The sequence below is a fragment of the Anser brachyrhynchus genome, assembly GCF_964034855.1.
Source record: "Anser brachyrhynchus genome assembly, chromosome: 21".
Classification (NCBI taxonomy): Eukaryota; Metazoa; Chordata; class Aves; order Anseriformes; family Anatidae; genus Anser; species Anser brachyrhynchus.
Genome location: NC_137714.1, coordinates 4837959 through 4863952, shown reverse-complemented (window position 1 = coordinate 4863952; position 25994 = coordinate 4837959). Strand labels below are relative to the sequence as shown.

The 25994-nt window shown below is 39.0% G+C and overlaps 1 protein-coding gene across 9 annotated transcripts in view; it reads left to right on the top strand.

The window, feature by feature from the left end:
* The window catches only part of KIF1B (kinesin family member 1B), a 96757-nt gene that overhangs the window by 11877 nt on the left and 58886 nt on the right, over nucleotides 1-25994 (top strand). For 6 of the 9 annotated variants that reach the window (XM_080563633.1, XM_080563632.1, XM_080563634.1 and 3 more), the window contains exons 3-13: nucleotides 11497-11573; nucleotides 13850-14029; nucleotides 16203-16268; nucleotides 17869-18047; nucleotides 18774-18885; nucleotides 19605-19682; nucleotides 19902-19967; nucleotides 22225-22300; nucleotides 22602-22680; nucleotides 23193-23335; nucleotides 24505-24546. In XM_080563633.1, the coding sequence (XP_080419759.1) occupies nucleotides 11497-11573; nucleotides 13850-14029; nucleotides 16203-16268; nucleotides 17869-18047; nucleotides 18774-18885; nucleotides 19605-19682; nucleotides 19902-19967; nucleotides 22225-22300; nucleotides 22602-22680; nucleotides 23193-23335; nucleotides 24505-24546 (1098 nt within the window). The remainder of the gene's footprint in view (nucleotides 1-11496; nucleotides 11574-13849; nucleotides 14030-16202; nucleotides 16269-17868; nucleotides 18048-18773; nucleotides 18886-19604; nucleotides 19683-19901; nucleotides 19968-22224; nucleotides 22301-22601; nucleotides 22681-23192; nucleotides 23336-24504; nucleotides 24547-25994) is intronic. The other 3 variants (XM_080563635.1, XM_080563639.1, XM_080563640.1) reach the window with 1 other exon arrangement.

Genomic DNA, 25994 nt, shown 5'->3' with positions numbered 1-25994 from the left:
GGTTCAAGCTATTAGCTACAAGACAGTATTTAGATAGTCATCGCTAGTGGAGAGTCTAGTTAGCTTTTTCTTTTAAAAAGCTGGATCAGTGTGTAGAAAACTGAAATAATGAAGACAGGAAATGAGGAATTGTCCTACTTGTAATAAGTCCTCTGTAGTTGATTGTGCATTAGATAATGAAGATAGGTTTTAGCATCTCATAACGTATTGTAGCTTGTGGGTGCCAGTGAAGGGGTGAAACCAAGTTCTCAAACTCAGGCTCATGTGAGATTACTGTGTACTCTGATTTTGCCACAAACTGCGTGCAAAATGCAGCTACGCAGCCTAGGTATATTAAAAGATGGGAGGGCAACTGAATCCTCAGACTAGGACCGAAAGGGGATTTTAGATGGGGAGAAAGAAATCCTTTTTGTCTTTTTAACTCAGTGATTGTCTTTGTAGCTTTGTAATGTTGGAAAGTTCTTTTCTGGACTGCCTAAGGTATTTAATGAAAACAGGGACAGTGGAGCAGTCCCGGCTGCCAGTAACAATAGTCCCAGCTGCTGCTGTAGACAGATGGCAACTAGGTTCTCAAGCAGGCATCCCTGGTGTCAGAAAAGCTTTGTAAGGATTTCTGGAGTTAATTTGTAGAAGTTGGGGTGGGGGGAGGGAAATCTTTTTTTTCTAATCGTGGTTATTTTTTTCCCGAAGGTGTCTAAACCTAAGTAAACTTTTTTAAAAAAAATCCTAATAGAAGAGCATCTAATTTGAGTTCCTTTTTTCTTCTAAAACGTGTCCTGCTTCATGCAGCTGTTCTGAAGCAAAATAAAAATGAGCGGGAAAGTAGGACTTAGCCTTGCGGGGATTTGATTTATGGTGCTCTTTGTGTAAATTACTTATTTCAAATATAATGCTAAAATTGCTGGTGTTTAGATAATACCAAAGTGAAAAGTACTGAAAGGTCCTTGGAGCAAGGTAGCCTAATCAGTTATTCATCTAACACTTTACTGGTATACACTGACAGGGATTAATTGTTAAAATTGGCCTTTTTCATTGTTATGTGACTCTAAAAAGTACTAACCTCTTTCAAAGAAGCTTACTCCTTAGGGTAAACGAGTAGGATTTGCTGATCTTTTGCGTTCTGATTCAACTCCTGACTGGTTTCTGAATGAAAAGCCATGCTGAATGGCAAAGAAACCCTATTGTGTGTGCATGCCTTCAAGGGAATAAAAAGTTGGTTTTTCTTCTGAGGTGGCATTCTGTAAGCATAGGTCAGATATTTCCATGATACAAGTGCCTTAGTGAAACTGATCTTTGGTTTAAGTTACTGATGAGAGAAGTCCTTAATGAGAACCTGGCTTTCCTTTAGGCTAGTGCTGAGGATTTGTAGATAGTGAAGTAGTGGGAATTTGTGTAGCGGCTGCTACACAGGTAGGAAAGGCAAGCAAGGAGTTTAGTGTGGTGGTTTTACCTAATAGCTTTTCCTCCCTTATAAATCACAAATGAGACATTTTCAATGCAATTACAGAGTAGGTGGGAAGATTCACTTTTATAGAGTTCAGTCTTGACTCTCAATCTGTTTTCTGAAAATGAATAATTTTAGATTAAAAGAAAAAATAAGCATACCGTTTCCGATACGGCTTGTGCCTGCCAAGAAGCAGGCACAAGTTGTTAAAGCTTGTCTTGATTAGTGTTTATTTTCCACATCCAGCTTGTTTTTCGTCTTTTAAAGTGTTTCCAGTTTTTTTGCTTGCATCTTGAGGTTGCATCAGGAAGATAAACTGAAGTGGAAGAAAGTCACTTAACCTCATCCAGATTTCCTGGTCTGTACATGCTCATAACTGTGGTTAAAACAAAATGAATGTTTGTCCAGTATGTTAATATACACTGCAGTCATGGTAGATGTTATCAAAGTGGGCTGTCTTTTGAGAAGGTACGCTGTGCATCCTATGGAAGATGCTTGAATTGCCTTGCTGTGGAGGTTGAACGGGGAGATCATGTGAAAGACAAGTCACAGTCACAGTGGTGGTGATGACCCAAGTTCCTCTACTGCCTCTCCTGTCACCACTTACCACGCTTGTTGCAAGTCCCATACCAGGCAAGAGAAGGCCTGAATGCAAGCTGGCTCTGAGAGAAAATGGAGGCAATTACTGTTCTCTTCTAAATAGCTGTATCACAAGTGGGGTTTGGTGGGCTGGGGGGGTTGCTGCTGGAGTTTTTTTCTGACACTACTGAAGCGCACTCTAGGAGCAGGAGTCAGAGCAAATGGTAATGTCAGAGGTAATGCTGAACACAGACGAGCAAAGATTCTACATCTGAACATTAGATCTCTTTTTTCCCATTTATATATTTTGTTACAATAATTTTTTTGTAGAAAACAATCCTGGAACCTTGGTGAGGTACTTGGTTTTCCTTCTAAAGCATTTCTCGTGGTTGTACAAAAAATAACTTGAAGTGTTGATTCTGAACACCATTAAAAAAACCATATGCACACGCATTTTGGAAGATGACTTGAAGGTGGGGGTGGAGAAGATGAACAGTTAATGATTAAGGGTGCAAATATTTGGCCTAGAGCAAGACCATCGGATGGCCAAGCTATTCCAGCTAATGTTAAATGCAGTTGGACTTCTGCAAAATGTTAAGGAGTTAGTACGGACCTGTATTAGACAGGTGATAATACTAATGAACCCAGAGAGGTTTTGTGTGTCAGTGGTGAGTAAAATTGTGCAAAATGCTTCTTCTTCAGAATTAGTGCCCACTGACCATGCACACAGAACAAGGGCTTTTAGAGGTGTTTCTTTATAAATGCTTAAGTAATGTGCCTTCTGTCATTATGACGATTTGCATTATCTTACTTCTACTTGCAATGAGAACTGCTTCAAGAATCCAACATTTTCACTGTGTGAATCATTTCAGCTCTTGAGGCTGTCAGAACCAACTCCCCAGGATTCTGCTGCTGCATGATGTCCTTTTAACGGAGTACTGACAATGTGTCTGAAGGTCAAAATGGCCTTCGTAGAAAGCCTTTGGCTTTTGGTGACAAAGTCATGTAAAAGCGGAGAGTGGGGAGTGAGATTGTATTGTCTTAAAGCAAAAAAAAAAAAAAAACAGGAGAAAAGAATTGAGCAGAACTCCAGTGCTTAGCCAGCCACGGCATGAAGCTGATGCACAACTTCTGCAGCAGGATGCCATCAGGTAGTCAAATCACAATGGAAGTTTTGGGATGGTTTGGGTTCAGCTTTTCAGATAGCTAGAGCAGCGTGGTTCGACTAGCTCCCACTTGATGCAAAGCCTGCTGGCATGCTGTTCTCCCAGAACGCCAGCTGTAGAGATGGTATTTATAGCAGTTGGATCTGCAAGAGCAGCTGAGGATGAGAGCGGCTTTCCAGCAGCTTCTGTGAGCGAGCCTTTGCCTTGCTCTGGTGCTGGTGAGCACAACGCCCTCCCCCACCCAACCTTTCTCCCAGTGCAGGGCTGAAATTCCACAGTGGGGAGAGAATCCGGTTGAATTCCAAATGAGCTGTTCTTAGCTTCTATTTGGTCGCCTTTCCTTTTAATGATTTGAAAAATGCAAACAATGCTTTGAAAAGCAGGCACTGTTTTACAAGCTGGAAGTGTCCATTTCCCTTCATTTATCTCTTGTAATAACAACCCTGAAAGTCTGTCTTATAAAAACAGTATAGCCATATATCTGATTGCAACGTATGCCTAGGAGAGAAGCCTGTATTAAATGTGTTTTTGCGGGGTGTTATTCACGTTCCAGCACAGAAGAATGCCTGCTCCACCCTGCTCTCAGTAACAAACGTGTTCTCATTGTTGTCATTCCAGTCTACAGATGGCGCAGATATATTTTCCAGACACACACATTTTAAGAGACTGTATATTTAATGTTAATTTGGTCTTGTGGATTCAATTCCGAAAGTCCCAGTGCTTTTATATGTTAAATTGATTACTCAGATGCCATAAAATAAAACTACTGCTTGTATTGATTCAAATAGAATTTCAAGAAGGCACAGTAAAGAGCTATTTGGTGTTTGTTTCCCTAAATATTTGTTTCCCTAGCATATTTTCTGTCAACTTCTGCCTGTTTCTTTACCAATAATTACGAGAACAAAACTGTAGACAGGAGTGTGCCTTTTCTGCTAGCTGTTATCTCTTAATGTGTGCTGGCATTTGGTAGGAATGTGTGCTCCGGGTAGGTTACTGCTACCACTAGGAGAATTATTGAGGCTGGTGGGGACTCTTCAGTTAGGTGAAAACTCGTCATTTGAAGTGTTTCTATTTCGTATGTAGAAATAAAGGAGGGTTTGCGCCTTTAGCATTGACAGATGGGCAGGGATACAGGGATGGAAGAGGGAAGTGACAGAAAGCAGACCGCATTGCAGAACGATGGAAGTTCAGTGTCTGCAGCTCCATACCCGGCCTCCACCATTACTGGGCGTTATTTCTGAACGGCAATTGATAGGAGGCTACTTTTTTTGAATATTAATCTGTCAGTCTCCTTCCCTCCCCTGCACAGACTGTGTGTCAGCTAATCCTGGGATTTAGCCCAAGTTAATTCTGTCTGCCAGTGTTGATCTGAAGGGCAAACTGCAGTTAGCCGGTTCCTTGCTGGAATACCCTCCAGAGCGACTAAGATGTGGCGTGTCTGATGGCAGCGTGCCCCGAAACACAACTCTGATCGCTGGGGAGGTGGAGCTGTTGAATCAAGTGACTTGAGCTAAATGCAGTGAGGAGTAAGAGAATACTTTCAGTTCTTACCTCTTGTGTGCTTTGCATCCTGTGTCTCCATTCGAAGAGTGAAGAGCATTGCTTGTATCCCCAGACAAAGGGCTGCAGGTGATTTCTAACCTGCAAGATTTATGGCATGCTGAGGAGCAGTGCTCCTTGGGATGAAAGCAGATTTTATTTGAACCGCAAATTCAGTACCCTTATAAACTGACATGAGATTTAAGCAGTTAGGAAGGAATTTTCTTTATTCTTTGTGCCCACAAAAATATTGATGCAGCTGAGTAGATGGGAATAGAAATGGGGGCTGATCTTGGCTGAGCTTGCCTTCCCGCCCCCCTTTTTCCTCTGTAGGTTTCCCACTGTCCCTTTACTCTGCTTTAAAGGGGAATGGAAGTGTAAGTCCAGAAATGAAGGCCTGAAGTGGGGATGTGTTTGGGTGTATATTTAGGAAGGAGTGAGGAGACAGAATGCTGCTTCTAACTGAAAGTATCACAAAAGGCTAGAAATTTGTATCAGCTCTCTGCTATGCTTTGCACTCTGGTTACAATTGTAAAATTAAGTGTTTATTTGATGTGTGCTTTTTGGAGATAAACTTCAACAAATGAAAACTGCATTGTAAGGCAAAAAAATAATCCTAAAATGATAATTGGAATGCAAAATAATACATGTTAGAAAATATAAGAGTACCATCTGAATACTGAAGCTCTCCGTCAAAGCTTGCAAACAGCTTTTGCTAAAATTAAAAACTAGAAGTGAATTCGATCCCATAGGTTTGAAAGGCTGAAGGTGTATGTTATTTTTGTGCTGGCTGATCCAGCAGATGGTGGGTGGTATGAAAATGTTACCTAAGGAACAAGGAGTGATCTAGAGGTTGGGCTGTGGAAGTGCCTCGTGCCAAGAAACAAAGTTACCTGTCAGTGAGGGCATGTAGGATCAAAGTTTTGTGGAGATAGGCTTGTTGTTGATACTGCACATCTAAAATTATAATTCCTTTGATTGTGCTTCAGCTTTCTTCTTATCTTTTATTAGTCAGTACCATTCCTACTATATGCTTTTCCTTTACAAGGACTAATTGGTTAAAATATGTGGGTTGCATCTTGTAATCTAAATCTGCGTTGCCAGCCATCTGTTCTGTTTTGAAAAAGTTCTTTTTTTGTAGTTATCCATACTGATCAGCTGCATCGGAAAATGAAGAAGTAGCCTGGAGAGGAGCGGGAAAAAAAAGTCTGTCATTTGTATTGTATCAGTTGATTAAGTAGAGAAGCAGAACTGGCATTGTTCTTTTGTGTTTGAGGGAGTGTGGGAACAGGAGTTATATGAGTATCTCTTATATTCTGGGTAACGGGCCATAGGTCGCTTTTTATCCTTTATTTGCCCCTGCAGTTCTCCAATTGTGTAATCGCACAGGATCTCTTTTGATAAGCAGACTCCAGGAAAGTCATGCTAACCTTCCAAAAGCTTTGGAGCACGCTTCTGCTTTTGGGAGTTGTGCTGTTATGGGAGCAGTACCTGTGAGCTGCGTTGGAAGACTGTCATTGTGTTTGAGCTCTGATTTTTCTTTGTGAGTCTTATGCTCTGATTCCTCAGTGACGGTGATTTGTCTGCAAAAATGACTTAGTTGCATATATTTTCCTTGCACATCCCAACCAGTCTCTGGCAAGTTTTACGTACAAAGTACAGAGTGTAGCCTGAAATTACAGCTGCTGACTTGTGTATTATCATTTAATAGCACACTTAAGAAAATCAAAGTTTACGAAATAGATCAGGATAACCTAATGTTTGCTTATGTAGTGATACACAGCTTTAGATTATTTGGTGTGAAGAAACTGGTTCTAAAACTGTTGGTTTCCTTACCTTTTGGTCAACACTACATAAAATTCCTAGATGTTTCTAGGTACAGGTGTCGGAACAAAACCCCACAAAAGTTAAACAGCTAAATAGGGCTGTTTAAATAACTTAAGCTTCAGAGAGTATATGGATTACTACTGCTTAAAGGCACCTCAGACAGCGTAAAGAAGTTCTGTATGGTTTACCATATAACTGTAAGGAGAAAGAAGCTTTTAAAATGTAAGACTACTTTCTGTAGAATTTATATGGCTGGGCTGGGCTGGCAGTGAGTATAAATGTTGATATATTCAGTTAAATAAACGAAATCAAATTCAATGGTAATGCTACAGAGCTATTCACACTGTGCACTTTTATGTAAATTTTATATTCATTTGACATCTGATATTTTTACCTATTCTGTTTTCTTACAAAGCTGGAAAACTGATTTGAATATTATGTCTGAAGGTGAAGCCTGTTACTCAAAATTTGGGGGAATTCAAAATTCAAATTTAAAAACAAAAAACACTCCTCCAACGATGTGGACGCTTACTTCCCTCAACCAGACCGACAAGCTGCAGGGTATTTTTATAACACAAATATTCCCATGCTTTTTTCTCAGCCTTCCATTCCAAAGGGAAATGCTGACCATTAATCCAGAGTTTGCTTTGCTGATCCCAGAAGAGATTTTAATCCCTGAAGTCAGAAAACAGCATCTTCAACTTGTTCTATCCTTTCCACATATGTGAAATAGAGTTGTACGTAACCTTCAATGGCAGTGGTATAAGGTGGTGATCTGGTAGAATATCTCTGCCAGTTCTGTTTGGTGCAGAAACCTGAACTTGTGGGAAGCTGAAAGATTCCAAATGAGCTAAGAAGTTGGCTCTTAGTAAAGCAGGGGGCCTGAAAAAGGGATTGAATTTCTCAGAAACTGGCTGCTTAGGCTAGCTCCAACGTTCAAAGTTGCTACAGTGCCATGCTGACGGTAACTAATTATAGCTGCAGCACAAAGCGTTAGTCTCAGTCTGCAAACAGAAAAGTTAATTGCCACGTTGGACCTTTGAAATATCAGATAAACAAATTTATTCTGTAAGATAAAAAGGCCATTAATGTGTTCCTGCTGTGATCGTCTGCCTTATTGCCTTTCTCATTTCCTGAGGCTCTGTAATTAAACCATTAGCTTGTGTACCATGCCGTGAGTCTGCTGTGGTGTGAGGAGATGGATGATGACCTAGTTCATGATTCACTAATACAATGCGTCTTGGCCTTGCGTGGTTTAAAAACCAAACAAAATAACTGAAAAGCTTTTACTGTTCTTGTGAGTGTTGAAGACCCTGGAAGCAATCCTTTTACTTGTTAATTCTATTTGTTTCCTTGTTCAACTGAAAACATGGCTTGCTGAGTAACATGGTATGTGAAATCAGTGTTGCCCACTCAGTCTAATTTCTGCGCGATCATGCTGGCTTTTTTCAGTTTGGCTTACGATATTTGAGGTTAAAGCTTACCTGTACTACAGAAAGTCTTCTAATTTCCTTCAGACGTATCCACAAGCTTCCTTAAGAAGTCCCTCCATAGATGATGCTTGGTGCAATAGGCACCTTCAAGCTAGGTCAGCTGCTTTAATTTGAATTCCTGGTTCGTTAGCGGCCTCACCGTCTTCTTTCAGGCGTTGTATCTCACCTTGTTATGTATCCAGCCACTTGGTTCAAGTTCAGACCACATCAAATATGACTGATGCTAGCAGTTACACACTTGATGCTCAGTGCTGTAAGAGAAGAGAGTTTTGGTCCGCTTGAAATCAGTTGAGGTTGTAATCTTATATTTTCTCAGTTGTTCTGCTCTCCCGGATTCCTTTGCAGACAGACAGAATTCTGTTAAACCAGTGATTCTGAAGATGGAGGATGTAGACTGTTTGTAAGAAACCAGAATGGGGATAAAAACAATTGAAGCTTGAACTTGAAGTTGAGTGAGAAGGCTGTGGCTGGATCAGAGCAGCGAGGGACAGCATGCAGAGTTCCTGGCAGCCAGGAGGTTTCCTCTACCCTGTTCCTGTTGCTGTGGAAGGTTTTGGCCAGGCAGCTGCATTCCCAACCTCTGACAGAGCTGCCTTCTTGCACGTTGATCTCCCTTTCCTAATATGCTTCTCAGGATACGCTTTGCAAAAATGTGCATCCTAGAAAGTAGCTTTCAGAACAGTGAGCTGCACACGGGACTTACTGTGGGGGAGCTCAGAGAAGCTAAAGAAAATAAATAAAAATAAAAATAAATAAAAATAAAAAAGTAAAAATTGAGGGGAACCACTAGCATAAACCATGGAGCCTAAACTTGTCTCTTCGTGAATGTGATGGATCAAATTTAAACCTGAAGCCAGTAGGATGGGGCTGTAAGGGCAAGCTTGTAGTGCATGTCCTGACACTAAGCATGTTGCATCACTGCAGATCTTGTCTTTCATGGGTGGTCAACATCCTTATATGCATAGCCAGCTGAGTGAAAAACTAGTTGTTACTTTGACTAAATGCTTGGCTTCCTTGCTTTCTTTTTGGAAATAACCTAGATATTTTCATTTTTTAAACAATTGGTATGATGTGTGTATTTTGACATCACTTATTTTTGATTAATGCTCAAATTTATGCTGTTGCTTGTAATGTTTCCTGTTCCTGACGCAGTAGAAGCTTAGGATGCAATTTCTCTCTTGTTTCCTTGGAGAGAGCAAATGCAGCTTTGCCTTGGCCAGGAGGAGTGGCTGTCTTGTTTATAGACAACGAAGTTAAAAATGAAAAAGAAAAGACTGAATACTTGCTATTCCGCTGTAGATCCTATAGAGACAGCTCGGTCGTTCTGTGGGGTAAATAAGGCGAGATCAAAGCTCTCTTGTGCAATTGAATTTGCACCTTGGAATAAAACTGCACCGATGTGGCATTGGGGTGAGTTTTTAGATTGGGGTTAAAAGCACGTTTCTCTGTCAGCGAAGCTGTAGCAAGGCTTCTGCTTGTCTGGATTTCCTTCCCAGGTTGCCCGGCCAGGAGTTTCCCATTTCCAGGCCAACGCATTCCAGTGAGGCAGTCACTCCTCTCCTTCCCTAGCCGTCACTCCTCCCTCAAATGTAACACCGAGTTTGGGTTAGAATGATATGCTGTGGAGATTAAGCAAGAATGTAAATTTATGGCCAGGAGAGGTGCGTTTGTGTATCTGCTTAAAATTATGTTAGCAATACAGAGGCACAGGTTCTATTTATTGCTGCTTTTTCCTGCTTCTAATGGTTAAATTTTACCTTGAGCTCTTAACCCAAAATGACTGAAGGAAAATCATGTCCTATCTCTAAGGACGTTACATCGAACTGATTTGGAGACGGTGTTTCTTGTACTGTTTTTGCGTAGGAACTTCCTGGTACAAGACAGGACTCCTTACCTTCCAGAGCTTTGATTGCTAATGATTGAGTGAGAAACAGGACAAGCTGTGAATCGTAGCAGCCTGGAATCCACTGAAAGAGAATTGGTTTAGCTTTGGGGTGGGAGAGCTGTCTTGTGCGATTTGTTCACTTTAGAGTTGGTTTAATCCTGTGTGCTGTAGATTTACTGCTGTTGGGCCAACACTAGCAAAGGGAAACTAAAGCCATGTAGGACTGCTTAGGTTACCTCTTTGTTGTGTGTTGATGCCCATGTTGCTACCCAAAGCTGCACGTGTTTTTGCCATGTGATGCTGTGCTGGTGCACAGCATATTTTGCGTTGGCTTTGCATGTCTGTCAGCTTTCGTACAGCAAGAATGTCAGCACAAGGTGCATCCAAGTAAAATGGAGCTGACCACGAGAAATAGAGTAGCAACGGTTGCTATTTGCAGTCCACAAAGTGATCCCTCCTCCACACTGTAGTTTTGGCCAGCAGCCCTGCACGGGGACTCAGCATCTGGTGGAGTGATTAAATTTTGAAGGGAATTCTGCAACCACGTTTTCAGAGACTTCACTGCAGCATGTTAAGTTCATAACGCTTGAAATGCCAAGAGATGTGGGTGTTAGGATTTTTAGTTCTGACAGAAGAAGTGGAAGAAGCTCCCATCTCCCAGAACCGTGGCCTTCGTGGCCTGAATATGTGAGAAGCAGTCATTCGTTGTTTAGGATGGTTGCTTGGGATCAGAATGTAAGTTTTTCCTGGGACAACTGTCACCATGTGTCTTCTTTGTTTGTAGATTTTGTTTGCATGTCTTAATTAGTATATCATTCCCAAAGGCAAATTGCTGCCATAGGTGCAGGTGGGCACGTGTAAACCTAAGGTGGTTTATCTAATTTTGATACCCTCATGAGTGTGCCTTTTTAGAATCCTTATTGTGTGGATGATTTTGAAAACAGCTGATGGAAATGCTAATGTGAGTACTTCCAGTACTATAGTCTTGAGAGAAAGGAGCAGTAGAGACTAACTTCTGCATCAAGATCTGTTCTTATAAATTACCCTCCTTAGAATATACAATCTACAGGCATGTTGTATGCCATTAAAACAACTGGAATCTATTGTGTATTAATTGCTTCCAGGCAAAGGTTATGGGAATCTGTTTTATTGCTGGGAAGAAAAAAGAAAAAAAAAAAAAACAACACAAAAAACCCACCCACACACCTAACATGTATCTGGAAAAGTTTCCATTAATTGCAGGGAATGCATATGTATGGATCAAATATTGAAAGAATTAAAGGGATTGAGAAAAAGAGCATAAAAATTACAGATGTACTGCTATGGAAATTTTGTATAGCAGCATCAATTCCTTTTAGGAATGTTTTTCCGTAACTTATTTCAAATAAGGCTTACGTAAATAGTATTAGGAAACTGCGAGTCTATTGCTTCAATCTTATTACTGCTGTGCAGTGTGGGAACTCTCTGGAAACTCACACACAGATTAAGTTGAGGGTCAGCAGGCTCATTAATTATGTTGCTAAATGCCAAGTTAGCTAAGTGTTTAAATTTTGTTTCCTATAGGTATTATCAACCCAAAGAATCCTAAGGAAGCGCCAAAGTCCTTCAGCTTTGACTACTCTTATTGGTCCCACACATCGGTAAGTTCTTTCAGAAGAAAACCATTTTTCCTTGATCCGTTTGATTTAACTGCATTCCTTTTTTTTATTTTCCTGACCATGCCCTGTCAGACGTTTCTGCACTGTCTCTCTTGCCCTCATTCAGATTAAAAGCTTGGGAGAGGGGGAAGCTGAGCTCTTGGGAGTCTGATAGCAAGTTGTAGCTATTTGGAAGATTACTTAAAATAATCACCAACTGTGTCCTGTTGTAAATATTTAAGGATGCATGTGAACCACAGTTACTTCACTTCTGTGTTGAGCAACTTTCACTCGTCTGCAAGTTCTTGCACTTCAAGAGAAGATGTGGTCTGGGTTCCCTTGGCATATCTGGAAAAGGCAGAGTAGTGACCTATGCTTCCACTAGCTGCAAAAGCAATAAACTCTGTCATTTAACTCCTCTGCCCCACCCTCCTGTGAATTAGTACTAAGGTCTTGCTGACTTCCCGTAATTGTTCTAAAGCAGGGCTGTGTTCTGCCATCTACCCCCCGCCTTTTTTCCCTCCAAAAATACAGAAAGAATGGGTCACATTTTTTGAAGTTGTTAATTTTATTAATTTGGATGGTGCAAAGACAATCTTGTTGGCCACAGATTTGCTCAGAATGATATTTTCACAATGAAAACCTAGAAAAATTTGGATTTGTGCAGCTGTTTTCATGATTCTTCCTGTTGAGTGACCTAATTTCCAGAGCAGCTATGCAAATAGATTAGGGGGTCAGCTGGAGGAATATTAAGAATATAAGTAGTACTCAAAACTAGCAGATACGCTGTGTCAAGGAAAGGAACCTGGTCTAAGAAAACCTTGAACCTAGCTTGAGAATGTTAGCACAACTAATTTTTGTCCTGATTTCAGGAGCAGCTAATGTTAAAATCCAACATTTTGTGAAAAGGGAGAATGTTAACTTAGTAATAACGTAGTGACATACACATTGAAGTTTCTATGGTATGTTACCTGTGCAGTCTGTTCTCATTTGTGCAACATAAAACTCCTGCATAGATTCTCATTAGTGTGATAACTTTTAGGAAAGTCTGTGGTAAACATTTGAAAATGATGAAAGGGACATCAGGAAAAAGAGCATATACAGCAAATCCCACTTTGTCACATTTTTTGTATCCTGTACCATGCTTGGAGCTGTGTCTTGGACTGCCTCCAGTGACTGCGTGTTGGAGTCTGACCAGTGCAGGGCCTGAGTGCCTGACCTGTGCTACATAAAAAATGGAGGATTCATTTGTTCAGTTCATGAAGTTTTGTTTTGAGCAGGTTCTGTGTTTGCCTTGAGATCTGTCACCTTTGTTTTCTTTGATGTCTTGAGATTATTTGTTCTTTTATTGCATGTGCAGCAGTATTCCTTTCCATCAGACAGTAGTGGAGGTGGTGCTTTATCCAAAATATAACAAACTTTTCAGTCAAGCATTTGAAGGCGATGCCTTGCTTTGTCCTTCTTCAGATTTCTATCATTGGAGCCACCTGTAGTAAAGTTTTTGTGCTTTCCTTGATTTTTTTTTTGCTTCATTCTATTACCTGGGTAAAGTGTTTTAAAGTAGTTTCCCTCCCCTCCCAGTGTTACATTCCAGTTTTATTGCTAACCTTGAGTTTAACCATAGAGAAACGTTCTGATACACTGTCCTTGACTGGTTCAGCGACTTGCTAATTTAAAAATGTATATTTTCATACTTAAGGATTTTGTAATTCCTGGTACAGTTAGCGAGGTTTCAAATAGAAATCTGGATTGGGTTATAGGCGGTGAAATCAGAAAGCTGCAAGAAATTTTTTAAAATGATTTGCATGCACCTGTAGTCTAAAAAAACTAAGCAGCTTTTGCTTTTCTTCCTCTGCTGCCCTGCTGAGCCCTTGTCAAGACTAGCCGCTGGGGGATTTTGTAGCTTCTAGACCTTCTCTGTTTGTATTGTCTCTCTGAACTCTACTTCTGTCTTTTAACTCCCTCCATTCCGAACACCTTGAATTCTGTTTGGCAGTGATCTTGCACAAAAGATGTCTAGTAGTTCCAACAATGTTCACAAACCAGAATTGGTTTCTTTTCTTGTGGAGATTGCTTCCTCAGTGGTGATGGAGTGGTCCTGCCGTGGTTGTCAGTGTCATTCTGTTGGTACTGTCTTTGGAAAAATGTGTAAACGTGCTATGTTTGCCTTTTCCTAAGAGATTGACTCAGAAGATAAAAGTAGATTAAAACTAATTGCTTTTTGAAATGTTATGTGAGTGAGAAACGTCTGTTCTGATGCTGTTTTCATGTCCTTACAGCCTGAAGATCCCTGTTTTGCATCACAGAACCGTGTGTACAATGATATTGGAAAGGAGATGTTGCTGCATGCCTTTGAGGGCTACAATGTGTGCATTTTTGCCTATGGACAAACCGGAGCTGGGAAATCCTACACAATGATGGGCAAGCAGGAGGAGAGCCAAGCAGGGATAATCCCCCAGGTAGAACAGAACGCAGAAAGGGGTTTATTTTTATACTGTCTTCAGATTCTTGCTGGCTGATACAGTCTTTTGTATTGCAATAGTTCACAGAGAACCGTAGCTTACTTCTGAAGTGAAAGAAATCTACTCAGAAAAAGAGTAAAGAGATGCAAGTAATTTTTACTGTTATATTTTTTAAAATTGTACTGTAAATTCTCTCTCTATTTTTATATATATATATATTGTCTATATATTTCTGCATCCAGTGTCTCTGCTTCCCCAACACACTAGCAAATGAAGATGTCTTATTCACTAGGTTTGTTGTCTGCTTCTCTGACTCTAGTTAGGATAGCACTTGAGCACTTTGTATTCAGCAGGAGTTCCAGAGATGATACTGCTGATGAACTTGCCAGAAACTTTTTGTGAAAATGAATTTCCCAAAGCTAAAAACTGAGTAATACCTTTTATCTCAGTAAGAAGTGAAGTATATCAAATCTGTGGGAAACAAATTTAGGGCCTCTGAGCACAGCCCAGTGTTGTTGCTCCCTGAGGTTGGTTTTGATACTGCCCATGAAATATAAGAAGTTGAGATACACCCACAGAAAACTGGGACTGGCGTTCAGTTGATGCTGCCACTTGTTCTAAATGCAGACCTTCCTCGGTGTGTAGGTGTTGACAGTGGACTAAGTTTGGGAATGGAGCAATGCACTGTCTTCCAACAAAGTAGAAATCTGAGGTTGGGTTTCCGTTTTAATAAATGTGCTGAACAGCCTGAGTCGTCATTCTGCTACAGGTTTGCTGTAGGTGTTGACCCTGTGCCATGGGTATGAAATAGACAATGCAGGTCATTGTTTTCTGCTAATAGTACAGGCATTGTGTGCTGAATTATTTAGCAAGTGCTCTGGTACCATTTGAGGCTGCATATAGGTTATATTGAAATAATGTTAGAAGAGTGTATTTGTACACTTATGCAGTGATGATTTGATGAAAGACATTATTGTTACATGTAAGAATTTCCATTTTTTCTTTTGCAGTAATATATCAGTATAACAAGTGAAATTAGTTAAATCCGTGGAAACAGCTCAGTGCTCAGATTCTTTGAGTTATAATCTTGATGTTTCTATTTGTCTTTTTGTAACCTCTAATGGAAATTAAAGACTGCTAAAAATCTGTAACATTCCTGTAGATGTAATCATGTTCCTGTTATCTACCACAGTTTCTAAGCAAAATCATTTCCTTCCACTTTCACTGTGAGAAGTCTCCTTATAAAGGAACAAAATGAGTTATCTGTTCAGGGAGAACTTGTTGACTGTTCTTTCTTGCCACGTATGGAGAGGGTACAGCACAATCGCATTCAAAGTGGTATAGGTTGTTGACATTAAATTTCGGTGTGTTGGCAAAAATCCCTGGCTCTATCTGCCAGTTTCTAGTGGGAAATCTTATGCTTTAACCATGTGTGGACTGAATACTTGAGTATATGTTTTAAAATTGCCTGTTTTCATCATAATGATTATTTTCCGTACAGTGGTTAGTAGATAAGTTAGAAACATCTTTCTGTGCTTATTCGTCCATGTGCTCATGTTTTTTAATCTCTGTCCATATCCATGTGCTTGCCAAATGTTGTTTTTTCTCCTTTATGACATTAATTTGAGGTCTCACACAAGTTATTTGTAGGTAAGCACTATCGAAGTAGTAGAATGCTGATAGCGGAAGTATTCTTCATATGAAGATGCTTTTAATGAATTTTGAAACTATCTGGCTATTGATTTAAATCTGAATCCTGAAACTTCAGCACACCAATGAATTGACACAGGGTTGTTAGTTTAAAAATAATCAGACTGCTATTTTTATGAGACTAGGAGAGGATTAAGTATTTTAATATTTGCTTAATCTTACTTCCACTTCCAGTTATTACAGGCTTTAATGTTATAATGGGTTATTTTTCTAATTTTGTAGTACATTATAATAATATTGGTTAAACCTAGAACAACTGTAGTACTCTATAAAATAAACTATTAAGGTTGGATGATAGTGATAGAGAGTTGAGATGATGCCTCTTCCTAGTGAGGCTGTTTGTGGTTGAAATCTGTTCTTTTTCTTCCCCTTCCCTCCTGTGCAAAGTTAATGATTTGTCATAGTAGTTACTACTTCCTACTCAGAACTAATTTCTGTCTTGGGTTTAATCTCTTTCCAGCTATGTGAAGAACTGTTTGAGAAAATCAATGACAACAGCAATGAAGAAATGTCATATTCTGTAGAGGTGCGTATAGTGATCAGTCAATATTTGTGTGCTGGTCATCAAACTGAGCTTAGGTGCAGCATTCTTGATGTTGCATTAAGATGCTGAGTTCTTTGTTTTGAAAGCATTGTCTTTTCTTTGTTTCGTGTTGGATGCAAAAGTACAAGTAAAATATTTCTAAGACTTTTCTCACCACCAGAAAATGAGCGTACCTTTACCTGTGACAGCAATTGTCAAGTACATGATGGGCTCAGAAAACAAAAGATGTATTCATAGATAATGTTTTGACCACTGGATGGAAGATTACATGTTTCTTGTCAATTAAAATAGTCATAATTTGTATCCTGATTCTCTGTGAGACTTGACTAGAAGAGTTTAGTTGCTCATTCCTACCTAGCATCTCCCATTAGCAAGAAGAGTGTGCAGACAGAATGGAAATAGAGGAGCAGAACTGAAACAGTGCTACAGATAAGTGTGGGTTTTTTGGTCATAGGCTGAGCTTAAACTGGTGGAATGAACCACCTGGTGCTAAGGGAGGTCTGGGGTATGACAAAAGAAAAGTGCTTAGGAGGATGTTCGTGTCCACAGTTGTGGCTAGATGGGTTACATTGGTCTCTACAGCAACTGCTGTTTTGTTTTGTTTGCCATACCATTTTATGGCTGAATGGTTTTAATTTGTTAGTTACAGTCCCTAAAACATGCCTTGAGTTGTTTCATTTCATATCCCAGGCTTTTTGCTAAGTTTTAGGTGCATAGTTGTGGGATAATACTGGTGGTGATTAATTGAAACAAAATACTTCTTGTATCCCAGTCTGAGATAGAAAGGCAGGCCAGAGTACAGTTTTGTTATTTATTTATTTATTTATTGTTAGTGTAGCGGTTCAGGGAGGTTATCACTTGTAACATTTGTAACTTGGTACTCTCTTCACTCAGTACTTGGTAATATTTCTTTGTAGGTTGGTACCCATAATAAAGATTGGTTTACAGAAGAAAATGTTTAAACCTTGCATATATTTAGAAATTTGTAGGCACTTAATTTAAAAAAAAAAAAAAAGAAATCTTAACTTTAGAATTTATTTCAAAGCATGCAGATTTAAAGTTACCATTGTTTGAATAATTGTACCGATGACTCAGGTGTCTAATAAGACTAGGGTACAGTTCAGAACCGATAGTTGCTCCTACCTGCAGGGAAAAGATACATATTTTTCCCGTAAGTTTACTTTGGGGGTTTATAAAAGTGGTTACTTGTAAGGAGACTCTTTTTACTATTTGTCATTTGCCTCTTTCTAAAGGTAGTTTTGTTGATGTGTCATGTTAAAAGTGATTATGAACTCAAATGTATAATTTTTTAACTAAACACCAATGGTTTTTGAAATGGTTGAGGGATCTACACATGGGCGGAGGGTCTGTAGCTTATATTGGAGACTTGCCACATGTGACTCATGACTCTTCTTCCCTTCTCCCATTGTGTCAAGCCATAAAACAAACTGAGACACCCACCTACAGCTTTCCTGTAGTGGAATGGGGGAATTTCTGTCAGTGGCATTCTGAGTGCTGCAGAGTTTCTTGTGGAGGAAGCCTTAAGAGTCACTAAATTATCCATGCAAATTCCCCTTTCCAGGTGAGTTACATGGAGATTTACTGTGAAAGAGTCCGAGACTTGTTGAACCCGAAGAACAAAGGGAATTTGCGGGTGCGAGAACATCCTCTGCTTGGACCATATGTGGAAGATCTGTCCAAGTTAGCAGTCACGTCTTATACAGACATTGCAGACCTCATGGATGCTGGAAACAAAGCCAGGTGAGTGACAGTGGTACAGACTTTTATCTCCTTTGCGGGATTATATAGCTTATAGCACCACATTTAAAATACCTTCTGTGATGCAGTGGTGCTTTTTTAAAACCTGATGTCAGATTTGGAGTAGTATTCAGATATGCACTGATCGATTCTATTAAAAGCTGGAATTGATTTGTGTGGTTTAATAGTGTTGCAAATCACTGTACAGATACTTAAAGCCTGTAATGGCTTGAGATGAAATATGTAAATTACTGGCTTTTAATTCTGCCTTTTGATGTGTACAGTATTACATTACTGGTATAAACAAGCATGTAAGCATAATGCTTGATTCACTGAAGTGGTCGTGTCTAAAGTTGGCATCCCCACTTTAGGTTCTGGTTCATTAGTAGTTATTGTCATATGGAAACTGTATGATCCATTTAGCAGTCTGTGAGAGAGACTGATGTAAATTTGCATTTTCTTATGTGTTAGTGTTGGGCAGATTAGTGACTGTACAGATTGAGCAAGCTCTGTTTAAATTGTGCTGAAAGTAGGAGGAGCTGAGCAGTGAAAAATCAGTGAAAAAATGTTCATGGTATTCAGTGTGGCTTGGTCTTGATAGGGCCAAACATCAACTCTACAGCCTCTTGGTCTCAATGCCCTGCAGGTGCATTGAATCCTGCAGGTTGTTTTACTTGGAGCATAGAGGCTACTGTTTCCTAAACATGTCTGTATCTGTTCCTCTTTCAGGACTGTGGCAGCTACCAACATGAATGAAACTAGTAGCCGTTCTCATGCCGTGTTTACAATTGTCTTTACTCAGAAGAAACATGATGCAGAAACTGATCTTTCCACGGAGAAGGTATTTTACAATTAAGTACCTTTGTGAGTGGTTTTCACAAAGCCTCCCTGCAGTGACCGATTCTTATTGGCAGTATGAAGAGACAATGGGAATTAAATTTTTTCCAGTGTTTTTTTAAGATGAACTTGCTGTATGCCTTGCTAGAACCTTTATATTTCTTACTGGATTTTGTTTGACTGTAATTCTAAAAACAACTAAATTTGGAATACACGCAGGAGGAGAATACGTGGGAAGAACTTAAACCTTAAGGCCTAGGTTCTATTGGGGGGGATGTATGAAATAAATTAATCTTCCCCAGTCACGTTCCCAGAACTTCCTGTGCTTTTGCTTGTCGGTGGGAAATTGGAAATTTTTGTCTTGTTAGTTCTCTGTGGGAACAGGGATGGGGATGAATATGACTTAAGGAATTTTTGGAATATACACGTTAAAAGGAGATATGCACTATTTATCATGGAACAGTTTTCTGGCCTTTTTTTTTACTCTGAAATAGAGGCTTTGTGTGCAGAAGTAGCTGAAATATGGGTAATATTCATATTTCTCAATTTATTACTTTGGAAAGACAAAAAAAAAGTTTGCATGTGAAAACTTGATTTGACTAGTTTTAAGCACACTATGATTTTTAGAGTGAGTTTTTCTCATGCTACGGAATTCTTCAAAGTTCTGTTCTTACTGTAGTTCATTAAGAACTAATTCTAGTTGTTAATGTTTCCTGTCATCAGGTCAGCAAGATTAGCCTCGTGGATTTAGCTGGGAGTGAGCGAGCTGATTCAACTGGTGCCAAAGGAACCCGATTAAAGGTATCAGGCGGCTGATCTTTGGGTGGAGAAAGGGGAGTGGGTGCACAAGCAGCATAAGGATAAGAAAGAATTGCAACTATTTTTTCCATACTTATTATAAAAAAAGCGAAGACTTCTTTTTCCTCTAATGGAGGTTGTGATGTTTGGTTCTTTTAGTCTGCAGAGATTCATGGCTGAAAATTATGAATTACTGTATAATACTGGATTATGTTTTCCCAGGAAGGAGCAAATATAAACAAGTCTCTCACAACTCTGGGCAAAGTTATTTCAGCATTGGCAGAGGTGGTAAGTACGGCATTTACGTACCTGCAACAACCTTTCCGTAACTTGTAAAACTGAAACAATGAATACTATACAGTACAGCAGAGCCATTCACTGTTCTTGGCCTAGCATTCTCAGCAGAGTTAGCTGTGTGTATTTTGACAGATGAACTGTATCCTAAGAATTTCATGCAACCTACTAGAAACTTTATTTGTAGGTAGATTGAAGTATTTGTTTTAGTTGTCAAGAAGCCTTGCCAAAGGAGCCTACATTTATGTAAAGGGCGTGTTCACATAGCAAGCTTTTAGTTCTGCAGAGCTGCAGTAGTGTTTTTTATTAGAAAGAATAATTTTAGGAAACTAAGTGCAGACTTCTTGTTAAAATACTGAAGTGTCAAATGTTAGAAATATCAGTGTAATAACTTGATTATCACTGGCTTTTTTTTTTTTTTGCAATGGCCAGACTTAATATTTTGAGTAGAGTAAGCATATGGTGATCCAAACATTATCTTCTAGATTTAGAAAAGTACTTTCAATTATTATTTAAAAAGTTAAGTAAATTAATAGTGCTTTTAAAAGGGTGTTGAGAACAGCTTGGGACAGGTTGAATGTAATTAAGTGCTTTTTAGTTATTTTTTTATGAAAACCATTCTAATTCATGGGGTTTCTCAAAAGAATATGGTCATTTATATATAAAGGTGGTATTAAAAAGCTTATCTTGTGTTTTACTCCTCTTCCTTTAATGCTTTCAACTTAGGATAACTGCACCAGCAAGGTATGACGGTCTGACTAGTAGTGGATGTTGTCTTTTTTGACCAGCTGTGAGATTTTATTCTCTTGAGTTCTAAATCAAAGAGCAGGGATCTTTCATGACAGGTCTTTGGGAAATTCCTGTAATTAAAAAGTACAGTTATGAAATCTGAGAATTGTCAATACTAAAACTCAAAAAATATACTGCAGTTGGAGATAAATTCATGAAAAAATCACATTTGAGGATGTTGTGGAGATACTCTTTTCTCATATCCCTGCTCCTGATTTGGTGAATTAATTTTGCTCTAGGAAGCAAAATTAGAAATATTTGTTCTAGGAAGAAATACTTTCTTTGCTTTCATGCTTCTGCTCCCCATGCATTTTTCTTTACCTCACGTGGTAGGCTGCAGGCAATAGCCCCTTCTGGTTTTCTAAAATGACTTGAAAAATATTGCAGACGTCATCTGGTGCTTACCTGCCTTTCATAATTTCACTTGTCCGTTGTAAGGTTACTCGCCTTTGGCAAGGGACAATAGAATTGTTGCAAGACTAATACTCTGTTTTTATGTACTTCTTGACTGTTGAGAGGAGTCTTGCACAATTTATAATTAGGCCTTTTATTGCAAAGTCATATCCTTTGTTAAATGTTGTGTGGAATTAAAGTTTCGGCATCTCTCGAAGCGAGATGTTTGCCTTTTTAACTATTTCAGTAAGTAAACGGATGACCCAAGATTCACATTCTCTTATAGAGTTTTAGGAAGTTAGTGTTGTTTCTCTTAGACCAAACAAGGAAGCCAGGGAAAGTCTTTGCAATTAAATTTGGAGGGAATTCTGCCAAAGGTGCTGACAAGGTCTTCTTTCTTTGTCTGAAAGCTTGACATTACTGATTTGGGGACGAAGTACTTAAATGTTTGGGCACCTGTCTTGTGACCTTGTGATTTGTGAAAAAGTTTTAGGTTTTAAAACAAATATGCGCCCTCCTTTCTACTTCTAGTTACAGTTACTAAGCCTCTTCATCTTTTTTGTCAAGTTTCCTAATAACTGCTTACAGAAACGCAGGAAGATGGGCTAGTTGTCCTCTCGTATGTGTACCTGTACCTCTGTAGCTGTGGAATTTCCTGTAATGGCCTTTAGACTACTCAAAAAAGTCATAATGTGTCTAGTAAAGGAAGAGTGAATAGTGAGTTTTTCCCTGAAAGTCAGATTTACTGTGTAAATTTTCTTGGAATGGTATTAGAACACAGTATTTAAATGCCATAAAGATCATCTTCGTCAACAGGAAAGCCTTTCTGAAGGCAGTGCTACAAAGGTATTATGTGGACTGCTTACCTGTTTAGATGTCTGAATATGTTCCAAGCTACCTGATATCAAACTCTGTAATCATTTTTCAGTTGAGGATGGGTGACCCCCCTGTTTTAGACAGTAAATGTGTATGCTTTCATAGTTCTAATACTTATCCCATGCTGATGTTATAAAAGTTCATTTTCCATTCAGTGTTGATTGTTTTAATAGTGTGTTTTTTTCCTTTGCAGAGTAAAAAGAAGAAGAAGACAGACTTCATACCATACAGAGATTCTGTACTAACATGGCTTCTTCGAGAAAATCTAGGTATGGCTGATTTTACCTATGCCAATATAGAAAGAAATTCCCACTAAATTTTCTGAATGTTTTTAATCATTTAAATTTGTATTCAGTATGGGTTTAAATATTTTAAGTAGTCAAATCTGAGCCATATGTTTCACCCTTTGATAAAGTTGCAGCTCTGTTACTGTTTTATGATTTTTGTTTTCCTTAGTTATGCAGAATGTAGTTGAATTCTGTACTTTACTGAATATCACTATTTTCTATAGGTAATAGTATCTAGATTGTGCAGTGCACAGCCATCTAAAACTTCACTTGTGCATTATAGGTGGTAACTCTCGAACTGCTATGGTTGCTGCTTTGAGTCCAGCGGATATAAACTATGATGAAACTTTGAGCACTTTAAGGTACAGTCTTTTCATCTGAGATGGATATGGGTAGACATTAGCTCTGCTGGACAAAGGCTATCCTTCAAATCTTCATACTTTGAGAAATTTGCAGGGAAGAAAAACTATAATGGCAAAAACTCAGTTACCCTGAAAGAGGAAAACTGATTTTTAGTATGGGAGTAGGGAACTAGGATCTTAATGCCTACTTTTAATTTGAAAAATCAGACTCATCTTCTCATGTTTGTATGTTGTTTTGCAGTGTGTTTGCTAGAATTAAGCATTTTAGTTGAGCTGAGGCTTCTAAGCACTGAATAAAGGGAAGAAAAAATCTATTATACACGTGATGCACCTTGCTAATGCATCTCGATTAGATCTTGGAGAGGTCTTGTCCTTTTTGGAGCAGTACCCTGTGTTAAGTACAAATTATTCTGACATACAGTTACAAACTAAATGTCTTCTATGTTGCTGCATTCTTGTGTTGCATATGGGCAACTGTATGTTCATTGTAAGTTGTTTTTGACTGGTTCCAGGTATGCCGATCGTGCAAAACAGATTAAATGTAATGCTGTTATCAATGAAGATCCCAATGCCAAGCTGGTGCGTGAGCTGAAGGAGGAGGTGACAAGGCTTAAGGATCTGCTGCGAGCCCAGGGGCTGGGAGATATTATTGACAGTAAGTGGATTAAACAGACCTTGCCATCTTGGGGTTGGTCTCCTTTAAGGAGAAAGGAGAGCTGGGCCTGTGAGAGAAAGGAGTTTAAAAGATGGAAGTTGATGTAGGTGCTTACTTTAGATGTTGTTTTAGATCTTAGTTTTAGGAACGGTAGCTTCTTAGATCTTTAAACAACCCATCTTAGTATTGTCTGTAGAGTTGATAGGATACCTTCAGACTCTCACGGAAAAACATTGAGATGGATTTACCTATTGTTGCTGTGGAGGGGATTTTTCTGTAATAGAACTTCCACGTTCAAGAGTTGCCTTGGTGAGTTAAGAAAGGCATTTTGTGTGGCTGATGGTAAGAGGATAGTTGTGATACAGAAACTAATTTCATACTGAGAAAGCAAACACTTTCCTATTTCTTGAAGGTAAAGGGCATTAGTTGATACCTGGCTTCACTACAGTGCTTGTTCAGAAAGGAAAATGTGCCTAATTCCTGTTATACAGTGCACTTAGTAACAAAGAATTTGTCATCTCAAAATCAGCTATGAAACAGCTGCATGTGAATAAAATAATGCATTATTTTGGGACAAGAGTTTGTTAGGTTAGCCGAGCTGTATTGTACTGATTTGCTTTGCCAGCAACCTCTTAAAGTACTAAAACAAACTTGTGCCTGAATTATTTCCTGGCACTCAATCCAAATAAGGCAAACAAACTACAATTTTAATTGCTACATTCTTTTACAATATGAACAGTGTTTTAATTCCTAGTGAAGGAGGTGCCCATAAAAATACACAATGTATTCTGGTGGATTTGAATAAGCTATAATTTGCTGCTTAAAAAGGAAAAAAGGTTGTGATTTTTGTTTAAAAAAAGAAACATTCACCAGTTCTTGGTTTGTTAGAGTTTAATGGCCTGTGAAGCAGAAGTCCTGACTTAAAGATGTGTAATATGTATGTTACCTGTCTATCTGTTGTCAAGAGATGGGGGCCAGAAGAAAATGAAATGCAGGTGTTTTCATGATTGGTGCAGTTCATGTTTTTTGGTTCTAAATCAAAACTGGAAAAGTTACTGAAATTGTGTATTGTCTCTTTGAAGTTAAAGTAGTATTTTCTTCCCTTCCTATGTCACTGGTGAATCTTCAACTATGATCCTTCTTGTATTTTCCCTGCCGCTTCCCTTCAGTTGATCCAATGGGAGATGAATACTCTGGAAGTGGAGGCAAATGTGTGTATTGTGTGGTTCTCTTCTTAACCTGCTTCCTCTGGGTCAGCTTTTAACTGAGCGTTGCATGCCAGCATTTCTCACAGGGAAATCCCAGACAGAACGCTCGCTGTGGATATGTAATACAGTTTCTTGGATATCAGCTTAACCAGCTTAGACAAAGTTGAAAGTCATAAAAAAAAAAAAAAAGTTTAGAATGCAGGATATGTTCATAGCTTGCTTTCTGGCAGAATACAGAAGAGAGAATGGCGATTATTTAGCCAGTTTTCATCACAGCTAATACATTCGAGCTAGAAATATTTTGCTCAAATCTCTTTCAAGTTATTCAGCTGAAACCTCTCCTACTCACCTAGTTTCCTGACCTTTTAACTTTTCTTTTCCCCTTTGAAGTATCTATATTTAAATGTGTTGATTAACGCAATCTGAAATGATACCAGTTCCTGCTGGAGACTGAGATTTATTTTCTTTATATATAGTCTATTTAAACAAAGAAGTTACACATCTCGTAATGATGAAGGTCCCTTATTTGAGCTGAAATACCTGGTTGATGATGATTATCTTAACAGAGACAGAAATACTCAGCAAATATCATTTTGTTTTTGTTGTTCTGTTTGTGTTTATGGAAGGGAAATATGCATAGTCCATTGCAAGAGAAACATCTGATAGGCATTTTATATAAACTTTGGGTTGGCAGATTGTTTTAAACTCTTTCAGCCAGTCTTCACTATCACTCAAACAATATCAACTAGAAGAGATCTGTCTGAAATTTCCTAAAATCAAAGCTACTGGTCGTGTAAAGACTCATCCTGGCCTTGTCTGACTTTCTGATGCTGCTTCCAGCGTGTGCATATGTCATCGGTTAAAGCTGCAGCCTCCAGGAGAAGCGTGCATGGTGTTGAGGGTTTTGGTTCTCAGTGGTCACAGCAAGTGTGAAAGCTATTGCAAGTGCCACTTCTTTATCTCCAGGAGTGCATGTGTCTATTGGCCTTTTGAGACTTCATCCCCCTGCTCTGCCATGTCTGCTTTTCTCATCCCAATGGCGTTCCCTCTCCTTAACCTGCCTTTCTTTTGTTAACCTTCCACCCCTGCTCCCTTTATCTGCAGATGGTGGTTTTCAAACTGACTTGATGCAATCATCAGTTTCATGAGGCTGAAACGGAAACTTGAATGTGGAGTGAGCTGGGGTGTTAGGCTTACCCATGGCACTGTTGTTCAGGATAGGAGTACAGGAGATGTGGAAGGACACTGGCATTTATGCAATGTCTGTGTGAGCACCTCTCATTTTTCTAAGTGCAAAGCACTTGTTCAGAACGTGTGAGGTCTGATTTGACCTGCTTCTTTCTTAAGAGTAATTACTTGAAAGGATTTGTTTGAGCTAAAAATTAAAGCTATCAAAATTATTTAAACTGAGCAACCTGGTAGTCTGATATTTCCATGTTAGAAGTTACTTT